This window comes from Pongo pygmaeus, chromosome 3 (assembly GCF_028885625.2).
Source record: "Pongo pygmaeus isolate AG05252 chromosome 3, NHGRI_mPonPyg2-v2.0_pri, whole genome shotgun sequence".
Taxonomy (NCBI): Eukaryota; Metazoa; Chordata; class Mammalia; order Primates; family Hominidae; genus Pongo; species Pongo pygmaeus.
The window spans coordinates 14,024,244-14,043,353 of record NC_072376.2 but is presented as its reverse complement, the minus strand read 5'-3'; the positions used below and the strand labels follow the sequence as shown (position 1 = coordinate 14,043,353).

The 19,110-nt window shown below is 33.7% G+C and overlaps 1 protein-coding gene across 8 annotated transcripts in view; it reads right to left on the bottom strand.

Moving 5' to 3' along the window:
- The window catches only part of CPEB2 (cytoplasmic polyadenylation element binding protein 2), a 68,186-nt gene that overhangs the window by 31,847 nt on the left and 17,229 nt on the right, over positions 1–19,110 (bottom strand). For all 8 annotated transcript variants that reach the window (XM_054485956.2, XM_054485958.2, XM_054485953.2 and 5 more), the window contains one exon: positions 5,557–5,607. In XM_054485956.2, the coding sequence (XP_054341931.1) occupies positions 5,557–5,607 (51 nt within the window). The remainder of the gene's footprint in view (positions 1–5,556; positions 5,608–19,110) is intronic.

Sequence of the window (19,110 nt, the reverse complement as noted above, 5' to 3'; positions counted from 1 at the left end):
CCCAGCTACTCGGGAGGCTGAGACAGGAGAGTTGCTTGAACCCTGGAGGCAGAGGTTGCAGGTAGCCGAGATAGCACCACGGCACTCCAGCCTGGGAGACAGAATGAGACTGTCTCAAAAAAAAAAAAAAAAAAAAAAGAATAGACTACAGAAGAGTGAATAGTTGTATTAAGCCTAGAAATGGTCAACAGTTCCCAAACCGCTTCACGGGATGAGTCAGTTGGGCTTCCTGCTTATCCCTGGGCATAGCCTAATGGTATTAATCCAGTATAAATTTGCTTTGGAGAATTTCATTCATAGGTGTAGAGAATTGAAGATTTACAAAGCAAATAAAAATATTTTCATCAAGTTTAAAGTCAAATGAGAAATTATGATGAAGTCATAATGTCACACTTAATTCTTGACCTATTGAGAAAATTAATGATATTATAGCCAGTTTATGTTCTTAGCTGAGGCTACTCAATACTAAAATGGTAAAAATATGTATAAATTTCATAGCATCTTAAGTTTTCATTCCTCGGCTTGAATATAATCACTTAGAAAATTTCTCCAACTATCTCATACCTGAGGAATTTTAGAATCCTGTAAAGAGCTATTCTACTTATTTTTTGGACAACTCTCAGATTCCAAGTATCTACATTACCAAAAATAGAACTGACTACAGATGAAGCTAAACCATGTGAAATATTTCCTATTCCCTGTTATGGAAATAACTAATCTGCCACCATCACACTAAACAATGGTGTGTGTATTCACTTTCCTACCAATATTTCTATGTAAATTTCTGGAGTATGTTCCATTATAACTCTTAATCAGAATTATGAGAAACACTTACCTATTAAGAAAAAAACTAAGTGACTTATGTTTTTAAAAAGACTTTTTATAATAATATGTCCTTCAAACTCATTTAGAATATGATTTTTAAAAGGAAAAACTTGTATAAAAATGAAGAACACTTATGAATTGTAAAAATAACATGAGGAGCTATTTAACATACCTGTTGATGTGCATATGCACAAGTATGTTAAACATATATTACTGACACATGTGTGTCCTTATTTATTTAAAAATAAGAAGGGCTTTGAGAAAAGCCTGAAGACAAGCGACTTTACAATTTTGGTTCTGGTTTCCAAATCGTCTTATTAAGGTTCTAATTCATAGCTACAAAAAACAAAAACAGGATGATTCTAATATTCTGACTAGAAACTGTGTAGGGTCATATGTATTGGCTCTCGGCTACAGTTGTGGTAACTGAATTACTGCAGCTAGAGGAAGGGATAGGCATACACATTAAATTAGTTGGAAATACAGGTTAAAGTTCTCTTGATGAGGAAACTAAAGACATTTTTATTTTTTTCAATTTGAAAAAGCCAAAACTAAGGAGAGAACCATGCTACTAAATCATAGTCTTTTTTTTTTTTTTTTTTTTTTGAGGCAGAGTCTTGCTCTGTCACCCAGGCTGGAGTGCAGTGGCACAATCTCAGCTCACTGCATCACTGCAAGCTCCACCTCCTCAGGTTCACACCATTCTCCTGCCTCAGCCTCTCGAGTAGCTGGGACTACAGGCGCCCGCCACCATGCCCAGCTAATTTTTTTGTATTTTTAGTAGAGACGGGGTTTCACCGTGTTAGCCAGGATGGTCTCGATCTCCTGACCTCGTGATCTGCCTGCCTCGGCCTCCCAAAGTGCTAGGATGACAGGCGTGAATCATTGTGCCCGGCCCCTAAATCATAGTCCTTTTCAAGACCCGAAAGAAAGCTTATCTCCTCCACTCATTCCACCAGCATAAAAGAAAAAAAGAACTGATGGCTACCCCACTTTCCCATTTTTATGACTGAATAGATACAGTTAGAGCATCTGCCTTCAGAAATACAATTACTGACTTAATTTTCTTAATTAAACGATACACATAACTTTTTTCCTCTCAGAAAGTACAGTAAGCTCTTTATCACATACATAGCTGTATGTGGGTTATCACAGCAAATTTACATTTCTAACTAGCTTGCTAATACCATTCCCACTCCCCCTCCTGGTCACCAATACTTCTGCTCTGTTTCTCTTTTGAAAAACGTTATGTACTAATAAAAATGTAAGCTATTTTCCTTGAGAAAGGGGTAAAGAAAATATAATTCAAATATTAATACAAATACTTGAACGATACATGATTTTGTATTGCTCTTTACTACTATGGAAAGCAGGGTTTTTTTAAACTACTGATAATAAAATGTGTTTAGGATTTATACATTTAGAAATATAAACATGCATACTTTCATTCTAACTTCAGAAGTACTTCACCTTTGGTTTTAAAACAATCTACACAATTCTATATAATGTGACTTCCCTAAAGTGCTTCTGGATGCTAAATACGGACTCTTCAACATATTTGAATTCTTCAATAGTGACAGTCTCCAGCAGTCAATTCAACTTAATTTGGGGAATATGGTCTATTCAGAAGGAGACTGCCTGTAGTTATATTTATATGGTTTTTTTATTGTTTAAATTAAAAATATCTCTACAGCCTCATGAGATATACAGGTATTTATTGTATTACATCTCTTTTTAAAAAAATATATATCTGAGTTAACAGACGCTTAGAGTTAAGGATTTGCCAGAGACACTTCATAGTTTTACTGAATTTGATCAACTTCCTGGCTTTTATCCCATTTTCTCTTTATTTCTTACTTAAAGGAATATTTAAAAGATTAACCATAGCTGTTGATTAACTATTAAGGTAGAATCATAAAATCTTTACAGATATGTTTACAGATATATTTGCCATATCGGCCCAACAATTGTAATAGTATGTTTTATTAAAGAAACTCAAGGCTAGCATCACTGTCAGCTTTCTGTCAGTTCTGCATTTTCTAAGGAATGTTCTTTAATTGCAACAGTCATGCATTTATTTTAATGTGTATCTGTGTACATCAAAAGTCATCTTGGGTACTCCAAGGAGCAACAGCATCACACTTTAGGAAACAATGCCTCAGAGAGTTACTTTACCTTTTTTGGGAGTTATTTTACCTAAACTTTGTCCCAAGATAGTTTCTAACAAATAGTTCTAGTTTGGCTTTCTGTAACAACACAAAATGGGCCATCTTTGTTGGCTACTTATAATATACTTCAAATAGTTTAAAATGTCAGCTATGTTTTCTCTTAAGTTTATATTCTCCAACATAGACATATCCAACTTCATGTATTTATAGGACATGATTTTTACTTTTTCAAATAAATTTTTGTCACTGTTCACCATCACCCACTACTTAGCTAACATTTACTTTCAGAAGCTGCTGCTCTAAATACTTTACATGAATGAATTCACTCACTTCGCAGAACAGTCCCCCTGAGTCAGGCAGTATGCTAATCTCTGTTTTAGACATAAACACACTGAGTCAAAGTGAAGTGAGGTAAGCTGCTCAAGGTTACACAGATAGAAAAAGCCAATCTGGGTTTAAACTCAGATAATCTGGCTCCAGAATCTACGTTACCAACCACTATGAGCTAGCTACTATTACACCACTACAAAAAAAAAAAAAAAAAGAAAAAAGACTGATGCAAAATTTATTACTAAACACTGATTTTTAAAGTTAACAATATTAGCTCTGCCTGTCAGTTAAGTAATTCAACTTACTTAACCAAATGCCTACAAGTGAGTTAAATGCAATATACTTAAAAAAAAAACTTTCATAATTCAAAAAGTAGATCTATGTACTATGAGATACAATTTCTTTAATCAGTCAATAACATTTAATAAATACTTAGTACAGGAGTACTAATATCACTTAATTCTCACATTTCCCAGGGAGACAATATGCTAAGAATATAGCTGAATTGCACGTAGTTAAATAATAGCTCAAGAAAAATATCCCCTTACCTATTAGTACCTTTCTTTGCCTAGTTCTCTCTTCAATAACCCTGGTGTCTACTAAAATTATTTAAATCCCTAATATTCAAGACTTCTTTAACCCACAAATATTCCCAATTATGTTGTGACTTCTTTAACCCACAAATATTCCCAATTATTTTGCTTAACTCTCAACCAACGATCTGAAAAAAGTTAAAAAAAAATTCTCTTTGGATCAAATTGTTTCTTTTCCCGATGTAAACACATTTTCATGTCCTAGTTTCATTATCTTTTTCTCCCCACTAGTACCTTGCCAGAAAAAGTTCAGAATTTCCAGGCTGGCTTCCTGTACTGAGTACGCATTGTGGCCCCAAATGACAGACTACTAAGACTACTCACATAATACACAAAACCGTCTTGTCCACAAGATGCAATTTTTGCCTGAAATAAAATACTCTTCTTTCTACCGTGTGATGAAACACTTTTCAACCTAACATCTAGATTATTTATAAGGGCTTTTCCCAACTGACAAAATCATCCATTAGTTTAACAATGTTTAGTATAACTATTAATGTAAGTTGCAAATACACTGGCTACTAAGCTCTTTGCTTCCACATGACTCAGTATGGCCCCAGTAGTACCCTGGCAATTCTGACCACAACCATCCTGTAGGATTCTCACTAATTAGATAACCCAGTGCTTAGACTAGGCTGGCACGTGCTAGACAACTCAACAGTGAAATGCTGAATGATTAAATCAATCACCTCATCTAATGCTCTGCTTCTTCAATTTTTCTCATTGAAAATCCTATTTACCCTGACCATCTCCTACGTGGCCTGGACTTTATTTCCATCCTTCTGTCTTAATGTTAGTTCACACAGTCTAGCTTTACATGTACCTTATTTTCAGTCTTTGTTCCTCAACTGCATTGCCATCTTATTTCAGCAAAGCTTTAGTTGAAATACAAGAGCCAAGCCACTCTAATGATACTGTTTTTTTAAAGTAAATATTAATACTATTTCTATTCTTTCCCCTTCCTATTTCCCTCTCCACACCCACCCTCTGACTTAAAAATACTCCTGTGAAGGATATTTTAATCTTCCATCTCTACTCCCACAACCACGGAAGTGCTAAGTACTGAGACTCTGAGTATGTTAATGTTTGTCTAACAGAAAGAAAACTAACTTTAACAAAAATTTATTTATTATTTTCCTTACTTTGGTGAACTTCACTATGTAAGCTTTCTAGTTTGAATAAGTTTAGTGTGATCACAATATTTATACAGTCACCAGTATATTCCTTATTTAACCACAAACACAAGTGCTATACTAAGTAACAAGTTCTACGCCTTTGCAAACATCTCATTTAAATCTCACAATAAACCTTGAGACTATATACTCATTACACAGATGGGGAAACTAAGGTAATAGTAATCCGTCTAAGGTCATACCTGAAACTGGAAAGGCAATATTCAAACCAGGACTGCCTCTAAGTCTGTGATCACTGAATTAAAGTCATACTGTTACAAATGGCTGCTTTACCAGCCAGAACACACTCAGATTCCTAATTCTGCCTTTTGCATAGGAATAGTTGTAACTTTATTTTTATACTCATAGAATGATTAAATTGTGTGTATGGAGAGGTTCAGAGAAACATGTATTAAATCATCTTTACATAAATCAACTGGAAACATAAAATGTTTTTATAAAACTTACCATTTAACATCAACAGATTGTCAGTTCCTGGATGTGGATAGCTCAATCGACCTTTAAAAAGACAGGAAAGGTGAGTTTGAAGATTATGGAGTTATTTGAAAAGCAAAAACAAAAAAACAAAAAACAACAACAACAAACAAAGGCGGCGTAAAGAGAAAATTATTGAGCACAGTACATTTCTTAAGAACTAAAAAGCTTATGTTCAACTAAAAGTATATTAACTAAAATTATCTTTGGAAGTTGAAAGTGAAACAAATAGTTAACCTTAGTTCGTAGATCATAAGAATACAATGTGATCTGGGAGCAATGCCAATAGAATAAAGCTTATTTATTTTTGGAATGTAAAAACAATGTATGTATCACATCCTAGTCTTGCAAATTTAATATGAAATGTGAATTTTTAGATTTTTTTCAAAGTTGTTTGTAATTTTATCTATAGATCTGTCAAAAATAAAAGAGAATTTTATATTCCTAAATCAAAAACAATTAAAATGTTAAAATAAAAAATAAGCAGAAAAATTCATCTCAACTTTCCAATGTGGCTTTATAAAGTCATATTTAAATAAATTAGTTTAATGAAAACATCTTATATTACAAATATTATTGAAAATTTAACTTCTTCAAAGTTTATAAATGATTAAAAATATTAAAAAAATTAAAGCTGATGAGTATAGTAGCATAGTATTTCCTCTGAGTCATTCTTCATTCAAAAGTTTTTTATTTACTAAACGCAGAAGGGACAACAGTATTACAAATTGCTGTGGAGAAGAAAAAAGGTATGCATGAAACATTCTGTGGTTTATCCAGCATTTTTACATCATAACACTTGCTTAATAAATGCCAATAGCAAGGATGACCATTATTTTTAGTCTATTATAAAATACAGGATTTTTCTCAAATGCCTGAATCTCTAATAGACTATTAGAATAGTACATTAAAACCCATTTAGAGGCTGGGCACGGTGGCTCATGCTTGTAGTCCCAGCTAGCTGAGAGGTAGAGAGGAAGATCACTTGAGCCCAGGAGTTTGAGCCTGTAGTGGGCTATGATTGTGCCAATGCACTCCAGCCTGAGCAACAGGGCAAGACCCTGTCTCTAACAAATGAAAAAAAAAATTTTTTTAACTGATTTGAAAAATGTCTAAAAATTAAATGTCTGGGATTACATTTTAGTAATTTTCAGCACAGTCCCTTTAAAAACAAAACAATATGCTAGCACACTAGCAAGGATGCTAGCACACTAGCAAGCATGAACTGCCATCTACCTTTACCACCCCAGCAAGTCCTCTACAAATTAACTGCATCTACCTTTACCACCTCAGCAAGCCCTCTACACTCTACAGGCCCACATATAAGATGGAGATTGTCTGTTGGATTTTGTTTCAGTTATGAAATTAAAGAGTTTGATCATCTACTAATACAAGAGTAAGTGGCAAAAATAATCCAATTTTGACACTAAAATACATAAATATATATGGTAGATACACAAACATGTTACCTGTACATACACATACACACTTCACCTGAGCGCTAAGTTAACTATGGGACATTTTGATTTCAGACTCAACACAGTTAGGTAAAATAAGTGTTATCAAAAGGATTATCTACCATCTCTTATTTACTCCTGCATTTTACGCAGCATGATATGAGTTAACTAAATGACCTCTTAAAGTTGTCATACTCTAAAACATACAAGTAAATTTCTTGTTGTGATACCTTGGTATGGAGTGAGAAATAGAAGCATACCTATGGGAGGTAAACAATAAAGAGCCAGGAAGCACAGCTTTCCTAAACTGTACTTCAGTAACACGGAACGTTACTTTGAAGTATTATAGCTTATTTTGGAAATATGCCTATTTCTAAACATCTTGCTGCAGATGGCCAAATTTGGAGAACAATTTAAGGCCATGAATAAATTACTGTTATTTCTGACTTAAGATTAAAAAAAAAAAAAAAACTCCTACAAAGTGGCAACCTGTATCACTGTTCAGCATAGTAAGTTAATTAAGTCTACGATACTGACAGTGTGTAGGATGCAGAGGATGTAAACATGAGTGGGACACAGTCTTATGATGTGGTAGGGGAGATAGACACAAATATACAATTTCAATAAAATATGCTAGGTGCTAAAAGAGTTATGTATAGAATGTTATATAAAAAAACACAACAGAGTACATAGTAATCAGGCCCAGGGATTAAGGCAAGACTTCCTGGAAAAGTAAATTAAGCAAAGCCTTAACATGAAGCCTAGTTCCACCTTGAAAGATCCTCAACTTTCAATTGTCACATAATTACTCTTTAATAGGTTCCTGTTCATTTATTTACCCCAAGATACAAGTAATAAAATATTTTCACTGCTAATAGTTTTTTGATATTATGGCTCTGAATAGACTTTTAAAAGGCACACTCTTTGTGGAAAGTTTGAAAAACATAACTATTTGCAAAAGAACATATATTGTATACACATGTATACATATTCTAAAATACTACAGCTTGCTACCTAAGAAAATCTCTCAATATAAGTAATAACATACTCCAAAATGAAATAAGCAAATTTAGACTCATTTTTAAAGATGAGTCTTTTTCTCTACCACAGTGGAAACATTAATGCCTCTTCATAGGTTAACTTTTAAAGTTATGTTTTACTTAGGGTATTATTAAAAGTAGTTTCGCTAAGAACCTGCCAATTGATAGTAAGAACTAACAGCATTTGAGGCTATACTCTGAGCCAGGAGCTTTTCTACATTCTTTACAACCAATTACTTAATCCTAACAACAATCCTATGAGTTAGGTATTATTATCTTCCCATTTTAAGATGACAACACTATATCACAAAAAGTTAAATAGATAAGTTGCCCAAGGTTATACCACTGGCAGGTAGCACTGGTAGGTAGCACTGGCAGAACCTGAACCTAAGCAGTTTGGCTCCACACTCTTAATCACTATCTTAATAATTACTTTATATTGATAACATAAAGGTATATATGGTTGGTTGTAGGACAATTTTATCTCTTAAAAAATTCACAGAATATTCTATAGTGTATTTGATAATTTAAGATTTAATATAGAAAAATAGAAAAAAAAACACATTACTATAAAACTAATTTCTCCTTATTGTTTAAAAGACCTGTGGTGCAGTGACTGATAGATGTACACTAATACCTACCTGTTCCTGTCAATAATAGGGTCATCAAAGTTAGATAGATACAGAGCTTCCCAGAGTAAAAAACAAAAAACCAAAAAACCAAAAAACTACATACATAGCCCAGCCTTCTTGTAGGTAAGTGTACCCCTGAATGTAAGATCTGGCCAATGGGATATAAAGTGAAAGTGCTATGTGCAATTTCTGGGAAGTATTGTATCCTTAAAAGGAAAGACCCTCCTTTTCTCTTTCTTGCTTGCTGAAATGCTGATGTGATAGCTAAAGTGAAGAAACCATATTAGACCATGAGGCAGAAACTGTGTTTTCAGGATAATAGAAGAATGAGATAAAAAGGAGCTTCAATCCATGAAAATCACCATACTATTCTAGTAGTGTTAATGTTTCTGGTAAGGGAAACAAACTTCTATCTTATTCAAGCCACTTAGGAGTTTTCTGTTGTCCCTAATGAACCTAAGCTTACAAACAAAGTCCTCTAGTAAAAAACCCGGGCAAATTAAATTTTAGGTAACCAGGCAATTGCTTATTATTGTGAAAATATGATAATTTCATAATGGTTTAATATATCAATAAATAAAAAGTATACACTAGCTCTTGACACTGCTCCTTTCACATTAAGATACTATGAAATTTAAAATAAGTAATTTAAAAAAATATATGCATTTTTAGGTGTCAGTGAATAATTAGAGGATCTATCGTATCTTAAAAATTGTCTTTTTCGTCTATTACGATTTTAAATAGTAATTTGTATATAACATATATAGTCAGCCCTCTGTGTCTGGGGCTTCTGCATTCATGGGATTCAACCAAGAAATTATATTTAAAATATAATTCCTGATCAAAAATACTCAGGAAAAAAAACATTCCAAAATGTTCTAGAAAGCAAAACCTGAATCTGATGTGCACCAGGTACGATATGACATTGAATCCACACAAATGTGATGTCCAGGCACTGTTTTAGGTATTATAAGTAATTTAGAGATGATTTAAAGTACACAATAAGATGTGCACAGGTTATATGCAAAAAGTACATCATTTTACATAAGGGACTTGAGCATTGCAGAGCTTGGTATCCCTGGGTGGTCCTGGAACCAGCCCCAATGGTTACCAAGTGACAACTGTATAAAAAACCCTTACTTCATGTTAGCCACTTTAAATGTATTATCTGAGCAACTAAAAATACTAAGAAATATGACAACTGTATAAAACTTATCACTTGTTTAGAGAAATTACCAGATTACATTTGGAACAAATATCCCTTTACCATTTTTGCTACACTGATCTCTTTGCTGTTCCTCAAACATGCCAGGTAATCCCTTTTCAGGATCTTCCTACTTCCTTTTTTTTCTGGTTGAAATACATTTGCCCAGATATGACCAAAGCTTGCACCCCTCACTTCATTCAAGTCTTTAAGAGATAATATGACAGACTATCCTGTCTAAAATAGCAGCTTCTTTCTCTATCCCCTTGATAGTATATTTTTTCTGCATAGTACTGATTATCATCTAACATTTTCTGTCTCTATACTTCTTTAAAACAGAAGATCCATGAAGGCAGTAACTTAGTCTCTCATACTCTCTAGCATATAAAACAAAGCCTAGCATATAATAGGCTCTCAAATATTTGTTGAATGGATAAATCAAGTATTTCATTCTACTATGTAAACTACGGACTGAATTAAAAACACAAATACCTTAATATGTGTTTGTATGTGTGGCATAGGGAGGATATTCTCTAAGAAAATGAAAAAAAAATCATAAAACAAGACTTTTTTTCAGCTTATTTCTAAATCTCTTACATATTGGAAGTTGTGGGGAGAGATATTGCAAAAGTCCTGCTTGTTGCTCTTTGCCAAGATAAATTTTTCCCTTCTCTAAACGATTTTTTTAATGAGTTAATAGAAGAAATGAACTCCAAAGCCCTAATATTCAGTTGATGATGCTAACTCACTCTTCAGTGATGAGAACATAGCTAAAGAACAATGCCATGTGCTCTGCCAATTGTTTTTAAAAGAAAAATAAACATTTAAATCACATTAGAATCATAAAGAGTTTAGGTTAGAATTAGCAACAGATCAAAAGGCAGACGGTATGGTGCGGTGGTTAAAAGCACAAACTCAAGAGCTACCAAGTTCCACCACTTACTAGCAGTTGAAATGCAGACAATTATTAAGAATAAGCCACAGTCATCCAACTGTAAAATAAGGGTAAATATCTACCTCTTAGTCATGCAAATTAAATGAGTTAATACATATACGTAGAGTCCTCAAGAACAATGCTTAGCTGTATCAACTGTTCAATAAATGATATGTATGGTATATTATATACTGTATGTGTTTATTAAACACACAATACACATATACCCTTAATAGAAGACGTCTAATACTTCTTAATTAAGTGCTTTAAATAAAGCATTGCCCCCACTCATTTGACAGACTCTTCCAATATTGTTTTCATAATCTACATTTTACCTTTACTTCCAAATCCAATTAGGAAAAAAAGGTTCATTTGAAGTCTGGTAAAATCCACTTAGAATGTGGTCATTACCAACCTTGAATAACTCCAATCTCTGCTCAGATCCAAGGGGCAGGACAGTCATTCCTGACCACACTCCCAAATTTCAATGCATGCCTCATAAAAGCCTAAGAATAAGATCATACAAACGCAGAAAAGACCCTTAGATCCAAAGTACCAGATCCAAAGAGAGCAACAGAATCATTCCTTACCTACATCTAATAAAAGCCATCAATCTACTTTAGATTCAACTGAAATTAATCTAGTTAATGCATTCAAATCAAAATCCTATCATAAATTTTTTGACCTAATATTTTAAGACTTTTACCCAATTAATACTAGAAAATTTACCAAGAAACACCAAAGAACATAGAATACCAAAAAGGTTTGATTCAAGAAAAGGGTAATCCCAAAAGACAACAATAATAAAAGACAAAACTTAAGTCATTAATCATTTAGTAAGATAATGTATTATTATATACCTATTATAATAAAAGTGGTACTAATTAAGATATATTCAACTAATAGTAAAATCAAGTTGAGTTAATGGTTGCAAAACTTTTCACTGTTAAAAGGGTTTTAAACAAAAGCAATGCTGATAACCAGTAGGAATAGCAAATGGGCAACAAAATATTGCCAGTGGAACTGGTATAAAGCAAACCTAGGTTGGCAATATATGTTTACAGCCTCAGAAACAAGCATATGAAGTTTGTGCTATGAAAATAAACACAGAAAAAGCTAATTCAATTTTATTTAAAAATTTGAAATACCTAAATGTTCAACTATACAAGAATGGTTATACAAACTATTTCACATGTATAGATACAATATACAGTAATTCTTTAAAGTTCTAAATCAATATTTTGAAGAGTATGAATTATGAGAAAATGCTTAATCATTTAACCAGTAATTTACTGGGCTCCTCCTATTTGTGTGTCATCATGATAGATGCTGATTCAAGATAAAGCAAAAACACATGTGGCCATTGCTCCCATGACACAGTCTTATGTGAAAGATTATGTGAAAGATATATATTAAAAAAATAGTTCGGGCGTGGTGGCTCAGGCCTGTAATCCCAAGCATTTTGGGAGACCAAGGCGGGTGGGTCACGAGGTCAGAAGATCGAGACCATCCTGGCTAACATGGTGAAACCCCGTCTCTACTAAAAATACAAAAAATTAGCCGGGTGTGGCAGCACGTGCCTGTAGTCCCAGTCACTTGGGAGGCTGAGGCAGGACAATCGCTTGAACCCGGGAGGTGGAGGTTGCAGTGAGCCAAGATCGCGCCACTGCACTCCAGCCTGGGTGACAGAGCGAGACTCCATCTCAAAAAAAAAAAAAAAAAAAAAAAAAAAAAAAAAAAAAAAAGAACAAACAATTGAATCTAAAATAAGAAAAGAGTGCTCTGATTAAAAAGAAAGTTGATTCTCTACAAATCTTTAACACAAAAGTAATCTACCCTTGATAAGAGTCTTTATGATGAGGTAGAAGTTGACTACAGATTACAGACACTGCCAACTGAACACGAAGGACTGAATACACGTGTTCACCTCTGTTGCTTTCCGAAACCCCTAACGTGGTGGTTAAAAAGATTTGAAAGAGGTGTCTCAAAAAAAAAAAAAAAAAAAAAAAAGATTTTTAAAGAAGCATAACCCCATTAGGATAAAGACATTGGAACAGGATCATAAAACAACCAAGTCATCAAATTTCTGGGAACTGTAAATGTGAATGGTTGAATGGTAACTAACTTTGTAGACCAGAAATCACTGAAACACAAACCTAAGCCAGTGTATATATGGGGAACGCCATCAAGTAACACTCCATTTACTGCAGTACACACCTGGATAGGTTCAGAAATCAGAAGTTCTGGTTATAACTGTGTGTAAAAGTGGGGTACAACTAAAAACAGGAAGGTTTAAGATTGCTTGTTAGTTTTTAAAAGAACCCTCCTGGGTTTATCTAAGAAGGCTAGCAGCTAGGCCTACAGCTCACAAGCAGAAGACTAGAAGACCCACATCCATGTTCATTTCCCAGAACAAAAGAAAAGACCTAGACACAGGCATGCTGAGGGTTTCACCTGATTGACTTACTACAATCATTACCAGTTGATAATTTCAACTATATACATTGAGCTTCCAATCCCCATTTTTTGTGTCTTACTTTTAAATATGAATAGACAGTAAAAGATGAAGCCCCCAACATGAGAAAAAAAGAGAACACAACCAAATAAAAAAGAACTTAGAAGAAGCACAGACAATATAAGGAACTGGGAAAATAATCTTCAAACACTGTAACAGCCTCCAGAGAAATAAGATCAAACAACAAGAACAAGATGTAATTGGAAAGTTCTGAGAATTTTTTAAAGGAGGTTTTAAAAATTCGCAAAAATTTTTAAAACAAAAAACTCAACGGAAGATTTGAAAAATAAACATAAGCTCTTGAAATGCAAAACAAGAGACAAAACAATGGAAAACAGAAAAGAAAAACAGATGATGACTATACAATGTTTAACATTTGAGGAACAGGAATTCCAAAAAGAGGTAATATTAAAAAATGGGAGGCAGGCACGGTGGCTCACACCTGTAATCTCAGCACTTTGGGAGGCCGAGGCGGGCAGATCACAAAGTCAGGAGTTTGAGACCAGCTTGGCCAACATAGTGAAACCCCGTCTATACTGAAAATACAAAAAATTAGCCAGGCGTGGTGGTGGACACCTGTAATCCCAGCTACTTGGGAGGCTGAGGCAGGAGAATCACTTGAACCCAAGAGGCAAAGGTTGCAGTGAGCCAAGAAAATGCCATTGCACTCCAGCCCGGACAACAGTGCGAGACTCCCATCTCAAAAAAAAAAAAAGGAAGAAATTATCAAAGAAATAATATCCCAAAATTCCAAGAACTGAAGATATAAACCTCTGAATTAAAAGGGTCCAATGAAGGTACAGCTTAATAAATTAAAAAATGAAGGTAGGAAGGAAGGTATGTATGCACATACACATTCCAAGATACACATTTCATTATTATGAAATTGCAGAACCACAGGCATGAAAAAAATCCTAAAAGCTAAAACAACAACAACAAAAAAAAGAAATCAAGGCAATCATACAAATGAACAGGATTCAGAATGATGCCACACTTAAAGCAATACTGGAGGTTAAAAGATCATACCTTCAATATTCTAAATTGCTAATATATAATTCCATAGTGGCCTATCATATTATATAGGTAGAAAAATTACGTTTTAATACATATAGGGTCTCAAAATGTATGTCCCATTAGCAGGAAGGTAACACAGGTCCAACAAATCAAAGAAAAACAAAGGTGTAAGTCATTAAAGAAAGGACATGGAGATTAGGACATGGATTCCACAGAAAAAAAGGAATTCCTAGGATTATGGAAGTCCCAAAATGACTGCTATATAGGACTGCAATAATGAAAACAAACAATCTGGATGATAATTTGATGTGTTTGTATGTACTGAAAGAAGCTTTACAGTCTATGGACAAATTCTGGGATGAATTAATGATAAATACTTAGAAAACTAAGCAAATAAACTAAAAAAGATAATGATTAATTTGAAGAAAAAGAAAGCTTTGTGACAAAGAAAATGTTACATTATAGTACAAAACATACAAGGTTCATCTATGAATATTATTTGCCTTATTTCAGTAATACAATCCCTGACTTAAACAAAAGTGCTCTTATTTTGGAGGACAGAGTAGGGGAAATATTGAAGGATATTAAGTCATATTAGAATATCAACATATAATACCTAAAATGTAGGAAATATAGAAGCACAAGCATATTATTTACAAATAATTACATAATCAGTTCCAAAAAAAAAGGCTCATAGTGGCTACCAGTAAGGAGCAGGGATCTGAAGTGGACAGACAAGGAAGAGGAAGGAGACTTCTATTTTTTCATTATATAAGACTTATAGCACTACTTGACTTTCAAAATTATGTAAATATATTTTTAAACTAATTTTTTAAAAAAGTTAACCAGGTTGGATGGAAGGCAAAGATTTAATTACTGCAAATATTTTAAGTTTATAAATAGAGAATGAAAAGATTGGACAAATTATACACCAAAATATCAATTATGATTATTTTAGTTTGTGAGATAGTGATGATTTTAAAACTTGTTTCTCCTAGTGTTTCCACATTTTCTTTAATAAATGAATACTATTTTTTTGTAACAGGAAAACAAATACTTTAAAAAGGATAAAATGCTATTATTTTGGAGAAAAAAATCTTCAGAACAGATTCTTCAACATATCTTCAAATACTATAAGTAGTTAAAATGCATAAGCCTAATTATTCCAATTACTTGCTTTTATCACTGCAAGTTATATATAGGAAACATTCTTTTTGTTGTTCTACTTTCCATTTAAAACAAGTGACATAAACATATGAAAGATGCTTTGTGGTGAATAACAGGATTGCAGTAAGCACATATATGTTCTGAATAAATAAATGTGATTTTAATAAAATTCATTGTAGTTTCTGTCTGATAGGTTTTAGTTTTTAAGAAAACAATTTCAGTCTGTCATAATTTAAATCATTTACCTAAATATTCAAAGATGCTTGGAAGAAATAAAACTCAAGTATGTTTTAATAACAGTTTGTAATAAAGACAACTATGTAAAAAGGAATAAAAACAAAACTTACCTCTACCCATGATGCCATATTTCAAGTAAGTTTTTTTAAAACAAAAACTTTCACAACCACATTTTTATAATTTCATTTTCAATCTACAGATATTCTCAATTACCAGTCAAACTCATAATTTGTACTTTCACTAAGATGAACAATTCTTAGCAGTGGAAGGGTAAAGTATTAAGATTCCATGTACATTATAAGAGTAATCGCCTCTTAAAGTCAGAATATGTTTAATAAAATATATATGGCTGCTATATAAATATAATTTACTACAAAAGTTAACAATATTTTTTTTCCTATCAAAGGCCAGGAGTCTATAGAATAAAGAAACAAAAAATCAATAAAGGAAAAAGAACATGTCAATTCTACTTACTCTTTTTTAAAATAAATGGAAACATTTCATTTAAAACTGAATGCATATGCAGCATCTATCTTTTTAAAGATACGTATCTTTAGAGATACGTATCTTTAAAAAGATAGATATGTATCTAATATATGTGATTTTCTTCTATACTCTTTTTTCTTTTTTCTTTGTTATTGGCAATTGTAAAACTTTCGACTTCAGGAAAACACCAGTGGCTGAAGAAAAAGTAAACTCAGTTTTGAGAAATGCACCCTTTTTTCTCTGTCAGGGGAAATAAGAAAGAGTCCTGTAAGAGCAGATGACATACCTGCTTTGGCATGTATATTATTGGTATTTGTTTTATTTTGTACTATATTTTAATAAATGCTATTAAACTTTCACAGCTTTTTAAAGACCTCTTTACCATTGCTCTCTTATACCAGAGTTTCTCCAGGTATGTTCTACACCCCACACGAACTACACCACCTCTAGGATGGGCCCTGAAAACCACATGGTTGACACAGTCTCAGTGTCTGAGAACCTCTGTCTGGCTCAACAGTTCTTAAATTCTAAATATAAACTCTCACAATGGAGACTTTTAGAAATTTATACAAGTTATTTTGTGACTTGGTATTGTAATCTTATATTAAGGTCAGCTGAAGAGAAAGAGAGGGAAAAGTGGAAGAAAATAAGCAATTTGATACTACCATAATCAGTCAGCACCTTACAGGAATAACTCCTTATTTTCTTAGGGCTTATACGCCCTAAGATAAACAGAGCTTCTTACTTCAGGAGTCTTAAAAAATAGGAGTTTAGCAATCAGGTAATAAAAATGACACTAGATATACAAAAACGTAGTAAATAAGAAGTTTTAAACGCATCCACTTCTAGACATTTGTTGGTGTAAAATCACATTCTAAATTCTTTTTCCTTAATTCTCTTTAACTGCTCATGAAACACTGGTAAAGGCATTATGACTTACTGACACAGATCTTCCCCAAAACCATTACATAAACTACATTTCTTCCTAGAGTTTTCAAATCAACTTTTATGAGCTACAATTAAGTACTTTTGTTTGTCCCTATACTTTGGGGAATGATACAAGCAATTTCTGGCAAAAATACTCACACAGTAAGCCTTTTTACAAATTGTTGGGGGCAGGGAAGGAAAAGAGCTTAATAATCACTGTCTTGTTCTTTTGTTAAAGGGGGAATGAATATATATACACATATATTAAAAAATCACAAATTATTTAAAATAGGTATGCAAAACTAAAACTGAAAAACTATAAAACAGTACTTGGCAAAGCATGATTTACTTTAACCATTTAAAGAATCCATGATCTTCCTTTGAAAAGCAAATTATTTGCCAAGAATCAAGACAGTCATCAGAAAATAGGATACTAATGGAGAGAAACTACTACACAATAAATAAAGCAGATGGGTCAGTGCCATTCATACTAAAGCAAGCATTTAACAGTGTGTCACTGTTCACGATTCATAGTAAAAGATAGCACACTCTCGACAGTGTTAACTGCGCCCTGTTACACCCAGTCGGCATCAGGCAGCCGTAAACAAGCTATGCCAGGGCTAGCCTCCTTTCAGTTCCTCAAATGTGACAATCTCTTCCATGCTTTTGCACATGCTGGTTCTTTTGTCTAATTGACACTTTCTCCTAATATTTTTCCATCATTGTGCTGCTAATGCTTCAGGTCTCAGCTTCCTTTACTCCACATCTAAATTAGGTACTTCCATTTATAATCTCTCTAAACACCTCATAATCTTCCTCCACAGTATTTCTAACACACAGTAGATATATGTATATTGTATTTGTATAAGGAATCTCTCTTTCCCCAGTAGGCTATACAATGAGGGCAGACACTATGTCTGTGTCCGACAACGTGCAGTCAGTGTCTAGGAAACTTGTGCAAAAACAGACACACTTAATTGAGTAAAGTGCATTCGGCATTCCATCTTGGGTTGCCATCATTTCATATTTGTGTAACTCCAACAAGACTAGACCCTTCCCACCTGCTATGCCAGACCATGAAAATATTAACATTAAACGATGGAGGTTCCCTCCTGTCCTGAAAAAACACTGGGGAGGAGGAAAAGGCAAATAAGCTGCAGTGAAGTGTTTTGGGCATAAACAAGGATAACAGGGAAGGTGCTTCTGTTAGCACAATCACCCAGTTCTCAGTTAGGTCAGGAACCTGCCACTTAGCATTCTAGGATCTGCTTGACTGCTTTCTTCCAATTGACAGTCTCACCTTGACTAATTTTTCTTTTCCTTTAACTGAGGGTCGAATTGAATACAAATTTACCACTCTGCCTTTTACCTCTGTGGTAGCCAGCCTCTAGTATTCACATCTGTTGAATAGCAGACTCGGCCTAAATTGGGCTGAGCTGATCTATGCAGTTAACAATGTTGTGGAAATGATGGTATGAGACTTCTAAGGCTAGGACATAGAAGACATTGGGGCATATGTTTTGAGCTTTTATCACTCACTTTGGGGGATATAAGCAACCACGTTGTAAGAAAAATTTTCCAGCCCTGTAGAGAGGTCCATGAGGCAACAAACGGAGTTCTTCTGCCAACACCCAGCCATGTGAGTGTACCATCTTAGAAAAAGATCCTCCAGTTCCAGTCAAGCCTTCAGATGACTGCAGCCTCAGCTAGTATGTTGACTACTACTTCATGAGATATCCTCAGCCAGAAGTAACCAGCTGAACTGCTCCCAAATTTAAACCCACAGAAATTGTGTGAGATGATGTATACTGTTGTTTTGATCTGCTAAATTTTGGGATAATTATACAGAGATAACTAATACCTCTCCTCACGCAAGTTCATTTTCCTAGATATTTTCACCATTAATATAAAGAG